The 12730-nt window shown below is 31.8% G+C and overlaps 1 protein-coding gene across 1 annotated transcript in view; it reads right to left on the bottom strand.

Moving 5' to 3' along the window:
• Positions 1 to 12730, bottom strand: part of LOC127725944 (uncharacterized) — a 75297-nt gene that overhangs the window by 24693 nt on the left and 37874 nt on the right. The window contains exons 6-11 of the mRNA XM_052233248.1: positions 11763 to 11915; positions 11114 to 11350; positions 9154 to 9339; positions 8487 to 8693; positions 7473 to 7586; positions 6226 to 6249 (exon numbers count right to left, since the gene is read on the bottom strand). Of these exons, the coding sequence (XP_052089208.1) occupies positions 6226 to 6249; positions 7473 to 7586; positions 8487 to 8693; positions 9154 to 9339; positions 11114 to 11350; positions 11763 to 11915 (921 nt within the window). The remainder of the gene's footprint in view (positions 1 to 6225; positions 6250 to 7472; positions 7587 to 8486; positions 8694 to 9153; positions 9340 to 11113; positions 11351 to 11762; positions 11916 to 12730) is intronic.

A 12730-nucleotide genomic window follows, 5' to 3' on the forward strand; every position in this document is an offset into this window, starting at 1 on the left:
CAAAATATTGCTGATTTACTATGTGGCTATATAGATATAAATAATAATGTGCAAATATGGTCAGTTTTGGTTGATGCGTTTCAATAATTTTGTTATACTAGTCAGCCTTAGGTATCAAAATTACTGAAATTTTGTTGCGAGACAATATTTTGAATAAAAAGAGGACATGCTGGCAATCTAAATTGATGGGGATAATTTTTGATGTCATTGTGTTGCAATGTTGCTGTCATTTTTATTATACAATCCATTCTGACAATAAAATATAGCTGCTTTACTATGTGGCTATATAGATATACATAATATTAAAAGTGCAAATATGGTCAGTTTTGGTTGATGCTGTAAAATAATTTTGTTATACAAGTCAGCCTGAGGTATCAAAACTACTGAAATTTTCTTACGAGACAATATTTTGAATAAAAAGAGGACATGCTGGCTATCTAGATTGATGGGGACAAATTTTTGTTGTCATTGTATTGCAATGTTGCTGTCATTTGTATTATACAATCCATCCTGACATCAAAATATTGCTGATTTACTATGCGGCTATATAGATTTACATAATAAAGTGCAAATATGGTCAGTTTTGGTTGATACTTTAAAATAGTTTTGTTATATGAGTCAGCCTGAGGTATCAAAACTACTGAAATTTTCTTGCGACACAATATTTGGAATAAAAAGAGGACATGCTGGCAATCTAGATTGATGGGGACAAATTTTTGTTGTCATTGTGTTGCAATGTTGCTGTCATTTGTATTATGCAATCCATTCTGACAACAAAATATTGCTGATTTACTATGCGGCTATATAGATTTACATAATAAAATGCAAATATGGTCAGTTTTGGTTGATTTGTTTAAATAATTTTGTTATACGAGTCAGCCTGAGGTATCAAAACTACTGAAATTTTGTTGCGTGACAATATTTTGAATAAAAAGAGGACATGCTGGCTATCTAGATTGATGGGAATAAATTTTTGTTGTCATTGTATTGCAATTTTGCTGTCATTTGTATTATACAATCCATCCTGACATCAAAATATTGCTGATTTACTATGTGGCTATATAGATATACATAATAAAGTGCAAATATGGTCAGTTTTTGTTGATGCGTTTCAATAATTTTGTTATACTAGTCAGCCTTAGGTATCAAAATTACTGATATTTTCTTACGAGACAATATTTTGAATAAAAAGAGGACATGCTGGCTATCTAGATTGATGGGGACAAATTTTTGTTGTCATTGTATTGCAATGTTGCTGTCATTTGTATTATACAATCCATCCTGACATCAAAATATTGCTGATTTACTATGCGGCTATATAGATTTACATAATAAAGTGCAAATATGGTCAGTTTTGGTTGATTTGTTTAAATAATTTTGTTATACGAGTCAGCCTGAGGTATCTAAACTACTGAAATTTTGTTGCGTGACAATATTTTAAATAAAAAAGAGGACATGCTGGCTATCTAGATTGATGGGAATAAATTTTTGTTGTCATTGTATTGCAATGTTGCTGTCATTTGTATTATACAATCCATCCTGACATCAAAATATTGCTGATTTACTATGTGGCTATATAGATATAAATAATAATGTGCAAATATGGTCAGTTTTGGTTGATGCGTTTCAATAATTTTGTTATACTAGTCAGCCTTAGGTATCAAAATTACTGAAATTTTGTTGCGAGACAATATTTTGAATAAAAAGAGGACATGCTGGCAATCTAAATTGATGGGGATAATTTTTGATGTCATTGTGTTGCAATGTTGCTGTCATTTTTATTATACAATCCATTCTGACAATAAAATATAGCTGCTTTACTATGTGGCTATATAGATATACATAATATTAAAAGTGCAAATATGGTCAGTTTTGGTTGATGCTGTAAAATAATTTTGTTATACAAGTCAGCCTGAGGTATCAAAACTACTGAAATTTTCTTACGAGACAATATTTTGAATAAAAAGAGGACATGCTGGCTATCTAGATTGATGGGGACAAATTTTTGTTGTCATTGTATTGCAATGTTGCTGTCATTTGTATTATACAATCCATCCTGACATCAAAATATTGCTGATTTACTATGCGGCTATATAGATTTACATAATAAAGTGCAAATATGGTCAGTTTTGGTTGATACTTTAAAATAGTTTTGTTATATGAGTCAGCCTGAGGTATCAAAACTACTGAAATTTTGTTGCGTGACAATATTTTGAATAAAAAAAGGACATGCTGGCTATCTAGATTGATGGGAATAAATTTTTGTTGTCATTGTATTGCAATGTTGCTGTCATTTGTATTATACAATCCATCCTGACATCAAAATATTGCTGATTTACTATGTGGCTATATAGATATACATAATAATGTGCAAATATGGTCAGTTTTTGTTGATGCGTTTAAATAATTTTGTTATACTAGTCAGCCTTAGGTATCAAAATTACTGAAATTTTGTTGCGAGACAATATTTTGAATAAAAAGAGGACATGCTGGCAATCTTAATTGATGGGGATAATTTTTGTTGTCATTGTGTTGCAATGTTGCTGTCATTTGTATAATGCAACCCATTCTGACAATAAAATATAGCTGCTTTACTATGTGGCTATATAGATATACATAAGATTAAAAGTGCAAATATGGTCAGTTTTGGTTGATGCTTTAAAATAATTTTGTTATACAAGTCAGCCTGAAGTATCAAAACTACTGAAATTTTCTTACAAGACAATATTTTGAATTAAAAGAGGACATGCTGGCTATCTAAATTGATGGGTATATTTTTTGTCGTCATTGTATTGCAATGTTGCTGTCATTTGTATTATACAATCCATTCTGACATCAAAATATTGCTGATTTACTATGCGGCTATATAGATTTACATGATAAAGTGCAAATATGGTCAGTTTTGGTTGATGCTTTAAAATAATTTTGTTATACGAGTCAGCCTGAGGTATCAAAACTACTGAAATTTTCTTGTGAGACAATATTTTGAATAAAAGAGGTCATGCTGGCTATCTAGATTGATCAGGACAAATTTTTGTTGTCATTGTATTGCACTGTTGCTGTCATTTGTGTTATACAATCCATCCTGACAACAAGATATTGCTGATTTACTATGTGGCTTTATAGATATACATAATAAAGTGCAAATATGGTCAGTTTTTGTTGATGCGTTAAAATAATTTTGTTATACGAGTCAACCTGAGGTATCAAAACTACTGAAATTTTGTTGCGAGACAATATATTGAATAAAAAGAGGACATGCTGGCAATCTAGATTGATGGGGACAAATTTTTGTCATTGTACATGTTGTTTTGCAATGTTGCTGTCATTTGTATTATACAATCCACCCTGACATCAAAATATTGCTGATTTACTATGCGGCTATATAGATCTTTATAATAAAGTGAAAATATTATGGTCAGTTTTGGTTGATGAGTTAAATAATTTTGTTATATGAGTCAGCCTGAGGTATCAAAATTACTGAAATTTTGTAGCGAGACAATATTTTTAATAAAAGGAGGGCAAAAATATTTCCAAATTTTTTAACCCTATATATATTAACAGATTGACACACTCCCCATTTCCATTCTCAATTTGATAATTATAAGTGCAAATATGGTCAGTTTTGGTTGATGCTTAAAATAATTTTGTTGTACATGTTGTACATGTACCAGTCATCCTGAAGTATTCATTTTTGGCATTGTTTGTCGATTTTATCTGAAAACCAAGTTTATAAGATTTACGATACATGTTAAAACCGATAATAATAGCATTGTAACCAATATCGTTTTTAATTTATAGATAGGCAGATCGCGGATAAATTTGCATTACAAGAAAAGTTTTATGCGTACTTTATTTACAAATACATGTATATATATTTAATCTGTATTGTTTATATAACCATCATAGGCATGACCACGGAGATTTAAATTTTATACATTAATTTACAATATTGTGATCAAAATTCGTTTTTTAAATCAAATAAATAATTTTGTAGTCGCACGCTTTCTTTGAAATTTAATTGCATTATGGGTAATTTCGGATCGTGTAGATAGAATGGGGAATGGTGTATGGTGTAATGTGTAAGGTGTATGGTGCAAAGGTGTAACGTGCATGGTGTAATGGCAGAAGGTGTATGGTGTAATGGTGTATGGTGAATGGTGTAATGGTGTATGGTGTGAGTGGGAAGTTTACACCATCCAAGGACTGTATAGGGTCTTCAACAATGAACGAATCATTCATACACTACAACAAGGTCAAGACGGCCCCTAGCGTCGTCTTAATCGGTACTATTGATAAACATAAACAACAGTTCATCTTCTTGCTCCCCACCCGTCTCGGAGTGCCAACTTGTTCGATGCTTGTGTACGACGGTTCTCCAGTCAAAAGCACCAGGGATACAAAAAAAGTGCAGTAATTTTGAAAGACATCGATCGCCGCTAAAATATGCTTTGAAGTTACACGTGTCGGGAGCGGTCAATGAATTACATAATTTATAATTACGGGCGAGGTTTTTCAACATATATTTGTCATACATTGCCCGACAATAGACCAATACATTACAAACAACAAATGATAGACAATACATATAAAACTAAACAACAAATGATAGACAGCACGGGGCGCATCGAAATAAACGTAAGAAAACCTAGCAGTTTAAAATGGTATAAAAGGGCAATATACAAAACAGATGACCAGACCAGTATTTTGAAGAAATTAAGAAAATATTAAATAGCCAAACATGAAATTTTGACGGTGTATTAGTATGGGAAATTCTCACATGAACAAGCACACCATAACTGTAAATATTATAAGAGCATACACCTCAAGCACCTCAAGCACGGGGAAACGTTCTATTGCCTCCACACAGCACTAGAGACAAACTCTAGAATCAATAGAAAATAAAAGGATATGGAGTAAATGTACATGGGACAAAATCGCACACAATACATAGAAAAAATAAAAAAATTATCAATGAACAGGGCTTTTATTTTATTCCTGTTCTTCATCTTGACAGTTGATGTAGGGTCTTCAACAATGAACGAATCATTCATACCCTACAACAAGGTCAAGACGGCCCCTAGCGTCGACTTAAGCGGTACTATTGATAAACATAAACCAAAGTTCACCTTCTTGCTCCCCACCCGTCTCGGAGTGCTAACTTGTGCGGTGCTTGTGTACGACGGTTCTCCAGTCGAAAGCACCAGGGATACAAGAAAAGTGCAGTAATTTTGAAAGACATCGATTGCCGCTAAAATATGCTTTGAAGTTACACATGTCGGGAGCGGTCAATGAATTACATAATTTATAATTACGGGCGAGGTTTTTCAACATATATTTGTCATACATTGCCCAACAAAAGACCAATACAAAAGTGTTCTTTATATACACATATGCCATTTAAAACATACCATAGAAATAAGAAGATGTGGTATAATTGTCAATGAGACAACTCTCCATCCAAGTCAAAATGTGTGCAAAGTAAACAATTATAGGTCAAAGTACAGCTTTCAAAACGGAGCCTTGGCTCACATCAAACAGCAAGCTATAAAAGGCCCAAAAATGACCAATGTAAAACAATTCAATTAGGAAAACCACCGGTCTAATCTTTATAAAAAACGAGAAACGAGAAACACTTATGAACCACATCAACAAACGACAACCACTGAACAACAGGTTCCATAACAATAAATCTCGAAAGCAAAGCAATGCAAAGCAAGAAGAAATAGATACACCCCGGGGTTTAAACCAAAGGCAAAACCTATTCTCAGTTGTATCTATGAAACACTCAAATTGTGTCATGTGAAGATTTTACATTATGAAGATAGGTATCTTTAAGAACTTAAAATATCTTCATACGAAATAGTAAAATGGTTAGTTGACAACAAATATCGAAGTATTAACTTCATTCATCAAATGATTTTTCGTTTTCTTTAGATGTTGAATTCAGAAGTCATATAACTGAGACGTGTTTGTGATGTGTTTATTCAGAGTAAAGGGCTTAAGGCTGATCATTGTAGGCTTGTATCTATCGCACAGAGACCAAGTTATCTTACAACATGTGGTGTGTTTATTAAGAGTAAAGGGCTTAAGGCTGATCATTGTAGGCTTGTATCTATCGCACAGAGACCAAGTTATCTTACAACATTTAGGTATTATCTATGCTAAGTAAAAATAACGAAAGCTAACACATAAAAACACATCTATGAACATACATATACTTACCACCATAATTATATATGACCTTTTCTGTAAACAATTTATGTGTTACAGTATGTGACTAAATATAGGTAGGCCCTGTACAAGTTAGCAACAGCAAATTACTTGCGAACCTGCCACGTACTTATCTCTTGAACTTATGTTTATTTCGATGATCAGAGTGAGTTAACGTCTTTCATCTGACCTAATCTTTAAGGCAATTTTGGCAAGTTCCTTCTGAGCTTCTTTCATGCAAACCAACGAACCTTCGGATAATTTTTCCTTCTAGATAAGAAGTATAAGATAAGAAAATTTGTTTATCAGCCTTATGCATAAATCTGATAATGTACATGTAACACAAAACACAGACATCCATAGATTCCAAATACGATGTGAATTAGGATGTTATATTTTGTTTTGTTTTTTATTATCCTGCAAATGAATATGATTAGATTTTTCCAATTTTAAAAGTGTTATGAACAGTTTTGCACTATTAAATATTTCTTACAGAATGGCCCTTAATTGCAGCAATAAGTTAGAAGAACTTCACATGAGGTGTGTCTAAGATAAAACTGTATGTTAAATACGTTTTTTGGTACTAGTGTTTCAGTCTAATAAATAGTTTGGAAGGGGTGCTTTTGCCTTAAACCTTTAAAACAATAGAAAGGAATGTAAATTGCATAGTAAAGATCAAATTTGCAACAACACATGATTACTATCAAATGAATTAAATATTTTTAACAAACTTTAAATCGGGGTAAATAATGATCTTACACGAATAATTAATTTGTGCTTTGCAGCACATTTTATCTAAACTTGGTATTATTTGGGTTGTTACTTCAGACGAAAGACCTATCGTTCTAAAAGGAAATAACTCCATATAGGTATATATGAAAAGATATTAATTCTTCTGCAAAGACTTCCTACAGAGAACTTAATTATTTTCACTGTTTTCTGTTTTCGCTTATCGTATTCTTATTTTTTATTAGTCCATACAACAGTCTACTAAGTGCATTAATTGTCAATCGCATTTCTTTTGTTCTCCGTCAATCGTTGAATAAGTCTTATATCTCCTATAAGCTATTTTCTGTGTGACAGGGTATTTTAATGCATGAGTGTTATTTGCTAACATAGCTGAATTTATATACAAAGAAACTAATTTTACAAATTTCTCTTATGTTTCAATACATAGAGTATCTAATATTTATAATTATGTTATAAACATGTCATTCAAAAACATCACATACACACACACACACACACACTTTGCTTACTTTCTCCACAATTAACTCCTTCATATCTGGAAAAACATGTACATTTATATCCATTCACAGTATCTGTACAGGTACCTCCGTTTTTACATGGACCAGATGCACATTCATTTATATCTGTATAAAATATGAAAACAAAAGATCTAAATAATAATTGTATCTTACGACAAAGGTCAAGTATCAAATAAGAAAAAAATCATGTTAGGGATATAAGGAGATGTGGTATGATTGTCAATGAGACAACTATCCACCAAAGTTCAAATGAAGTGGATGTAAGCAATTATAGGCAACCGTACGGCCTTCAACAATGAGAAAAACCCTAACCGTATGGTCGGCTATTAAAGAACCGACATGAAAAATTTGAAATATAAGTCTGACTCATATCTTGACTTACATCTAGAAATTGACAATAAGGGTCAGATAAGATCAAAGCTTTTCGACAAAAGAGATGATGTAACCTTGCCGATTATAAACTTTCCATTTTTTTGAAGCAACATTCCAGCAGCGCTTGCATATGGAGAATATATCTACCCGGAGATACGATATTCCATTTGAGTGACTTCTTTTTATGAAACCATTGACATTTATCTATGTAGATTTTTGTCCAGAAAAATCATAAGATAAGCCGAATTTTACTTGTCACAACTTGGCTTAAAACAAAAATAGTCAATGAAGTTTGTTATTTGCCTTAATCCTGTAGTTATGTTTAGAAGAATTAATGTTAGTGTGTCCAAAACGCTTTTAGTTATGCCTTTATAAGTAATGCTCAAACCAAAAACGACCTAAATATATAACATTAAGTCGTCCAAAAATGCAATTTTTATCTAGTTGAAAAAAAAATGCAAATTTCTTTTATCGATTTCAAACAGTTAAAAGTTTCTTAATAAATAGAAAAAATAAAAACAATTTATTTGTGATACATAATACTAACAAAATTGAAAGCTTTTTACATATTGTCAAGTGTTCGTGGTAGAATTGTGTAGATCAATATAGAAAATAATTGAAATTATATCTCACAGATTTGATTGGTCGAGGAAAATCGGAGAACATCATTCTTTCTATCATTTATAACAAGATTTCTGGTAGCAACATGTCGCAGAAAACTCAAGCTGTGTCTAAATGGACTGTGTTGGCATTCATTAAAAGTTATAGTCTGGTCAATTGTAAAATTGAATGTGAAGCCATTTGTTTCAAATTTTCTTGTAGAACATGACTTTATAACGCCTATGAAATAAGAGAATACAAAATAATAATAACTATATAGACTAATATTCACCAATATTAATGTGGAATAATCACTTGTTATCACTGACAAAGGAAGCATTATAAAAAAAGCAATACGATTATTCCATTCGTATATTTAAATAAATTCATTGCATTCTATCATATTGTCCAAAAAGCTTTAGCCTGAATTTTTCTCAGTTCATATATATGTTTGCTGTCTCGTTGGATTTGTTTTGTGTTGTTGATTTTTAATAGTCATCTAGAGTTTGATTGTTTTATTCCCATTTTTAACTTTATTGTCATTGTAAAGTCAACTCACTCTTAGATAGAAGGTTTGCTTGATGTCAACATTTCTTATCTGTGGTCTCGAATGTTATGAAATATTTGTAAATTTCTTGTGTATACCATTAATGTATGTGTAAATTTTATCACAATTATATTATCAGGTAAAGTATAGTACCTCTGGAAACGGGTTTGTACTGTTCAGTCAAGTCATTAAATATTATACTATCCACTGGATCTGGAACTGTTCCATTTATAAATGTCTGAACTTTAAACTCTGACGAAACGGTAGAGAACTGTTGTGTAATTAACACAGTCTCGCCACTCTGGTACTTGATTAAAGCTGTTCTGTTCAGTTCTCCACCTAAAACAATAACTTGGTTCTCAATTTATCATAATGTATTTGTTCTTGCTTGTATTTTGTGTATAATATACCTATATTACCAAATTCCAAAGATCTGTTAAAGCACATGCAATCTGAGTACATTCCTCTTGTAATATTATAACAACATTTGACTTCTCTTTCCTTTTTTGTACCCTAAACACTCATCATTTAGGAGATAACTGTACTGTATTTTAAGCTTGGCCTTCGTCAAACGTAGATTTCACTGTCGCAGATTGAGTTTACCTAGCGACGCGTAGCGGAGCTAGGTAAACGGATATTTGCGACAGTAAAATCAAGTTTTAAAAAGGCCAAGCTTAAAATACCATACAGTTATCTCCATTCTAATGCAGCATATTAAAATAAATTCCATTTAATAAATATTTTGGCTTAAAATGACATAAATGAAAAAGTCCGCGAAACTGTTGCATCGTCTTTATCGTCTAAACCATGTGACGTCATATGTATACTCACGATTTCAAACATAATCACTATACGTATTTATACTTTTCGTACGCTTCAGAATGGTTTCAATGTTGACAAAAAGAGGCTCAATATGTGACTTTCTTGTTTATTTTGTGAGAAAATTACATACCAAAAAAAAATCGGAATTCAAAATGGTGGCTTTCTTAGTTACAGACTGGTAGAACGTGGAATCTAACCCTTCAAAATATTTGTCAACGTCCAATGAAAATTATCGTTACAAACGAATTGCATTAGAATCCTCAATAACTGCTAACCCTTATGGGGGAAAAACTATCCCACCGGTGTTTTGTGGGGTTCGTGTTGCGCAGTATTTAGTTTTTGATGTTGTGTTTTGTAGACTGTTGCTAGAGTCTCTGTCGTTTTTCCTTTGTTTTTTCATGTTTTGTGGGTCTCTCGTTGACTTTTGAATTTTGATTTTTCCTCTGTTATCTTTAGCCTCTTTTATTCGTTTAATCTGGTATGTTATTATTATTTTTTTTTGGAAGGGGGGGGGGGGGGGGGCGTTGGAGGGGAACTGTTTACATTACGAGTTTGTTTTGAATCTTAAACTAAACTAAATAACATTCAAATACATGTATCTATATGTTACACATTAAAACAAAACGCATTATCTAGGAAAGCTTGAAAACTCTAAATTGGCTCTGATCTTCTCTTAAACTTTTCTGTGATATCTCAGTTTAAAATATCTAATAACCTATCTCTCATAAGAAATGAACAAATTTCCTTTGAAAAAAGGATCTTGGATAAAATAGATGGGAGATACAGAAAGTGACACCCATCAATGTAAAACAAAACTGTAGTCATTTGAACATTTCACAGAAGAAGAAAAAACGATTGAGCAAAGAAACTTGAACCAAAAATGAACTTATATATAAGAAGGAACCTGTTGTACAGTGGTTATCGTTTGATGATGTGGTTCATAAGTGTTTCTCGTTTTTTATATAGATTAGACCTTTGGTTTTCCTGTTTAAATTATTTTTGCACTAGTCATTTTTGGGCCCTTTATAGCTTGCTGTTCGGTGTGAGCCAATGTTCCGTGTTGAAGCCGTACTTTGACCTATAATGGTTTACTTTTTACAAATTGTGACTTGGATGGAGAGTTGTCTCATTGGCACTCATACCACATCTTCTTATATCTATTATATGCATATCCAAGTCAATAGTTTCTAATCCAATGACAGTTGCTATGTCTTGCCATTGCACTATAGACAAACAAACACATTCTGATATGACGAATTATTATGTATTCCGATAAAATAAAACCGCATACCTGTCACAATGAAGCCATTTTTTGCCTCTTTATCCCGTGGAACAGCAAACACCCATCCAATGATGTCACCAATAGATTGCATGGCTATCATCATCTTTTCCAAGTTTTTTTGCGAACTTTGTAAATGTGTTTCTATAAATCCAGTTGTTACAGATACAAAAGCAAGTAATTCCAAATCTTCCATGGCTTGTTTGTTTAACTCTCCACTAACTTTTCCTCTGAGTATTAGTCTATTCTCTATTTGTGAAAAGACAAAAAGTTAATTACACATTAAGTCATGTATCCTGACGTAGCATCATAACTGTGGTCGTTTAGTTACGTTTAAGTTTCCTATTACTCACGATTAAAACATGTTATCAAACACCATGACATGCAAAATAAAAGGAAAAATATTTGAAAAAAAGAAACCAAATAAAATATAAACAAGATATTGTTCTGTATATCTATTAGTTACGCAGTGCTGACAAAACTGTAGAATTTTCATGGTGCAAATAACTCTCATTCACATAAATAATCATAAATATGATAATTGAATTAAAAACTTCGTAAAAACTTTAGATGTACATAAAATACGATCTAACAACTATTTAATATTTAATGTTCAAATAAAGAAATGACATGACTTTTTAACCATTTTAAACACACTTACTTATTTTGAAGCATCGAATTCCATTCCCGTAGAATGGTGCTCTGCATTCACAACAAACACCAGTGTTAAAGTAGACATATTCGGCACTGGCATGACAAATAGGTACCCCTTCTAAGCATGTACTAGAATCCATTCTAGGCTCAACTGTGGTATCTGAAACATGTCAAGTATACTCTTTATTCTTTATTATAGTTTAGAATCGGATTTAACACTTAATCAGGAAAAACTATCGATTACAGCTATTATAACATACTTAAATAGACACCATCATTTCCAATCAAATTTTAGTTATGGTACAACGCCCATATAAGATATTCATATTTGGTTACCTTGTGCTTTTCTGTAACGACATGATATAGAGGAAGGAATGATAGAATCAATTTATTGTTGTCCCTTCAATTCGAACATTTAATAGTATTTTGAATTTATGAAAGAACATCCTTCAGAGGACAGTTACTGTAACTTGTAGATTTCAGAATTATTTTTGTTTTTTATATTAAGCATTGTTCGTAGCTCTTGTATAATAACTTGCATTGAATACCTCCTTACAAAAACTACCAAAAACGCCACATTTTGAGGTAATTTTATTTAACTTAAGTATGAGACAAACTATTTACTTTTCTACAAGATGTGCTATACAAATAAAAGACAACAGCAGTTTACATACGATAAAATCTAACTTGTTAATCCATTTAAAATATACAAATGAAAATACAAAACTGAGTAAGTAAAGAAGTAACCGTTTTCCCTCTATAAAGTGGTAGACCCAATTTCCACTGAATTAATAAGCGCTTCGGACGCAACAAATGTATAAAGTGTTGTTTTCTTTATAATAGACAGGTATGTTATATTTGTGCCGACGATCTCCTTACTGAGTTGATGAGTAAAATATATTTATATTTTTCTACATGTTTCATCATTTCGTTCAATAATGCATTTTTAACTTTTCATGCTAAAATCTGCTATTT

This window comes from Mytilus californianus, unplaced genomic scaffold (genome assembly GCF_021869535.1).
Source record: "Mytilus californianus isolate M0D057914Y unplaced genomic scaffold, xbMytCali1.0.p SCAF_15, whole genome shotgun sequence".
NCBI lineage: Eukaryota > Metazoa > Mollusca > Bivalvia > Mytilida > Mytilidae > Mytilus > Mytilus californianus.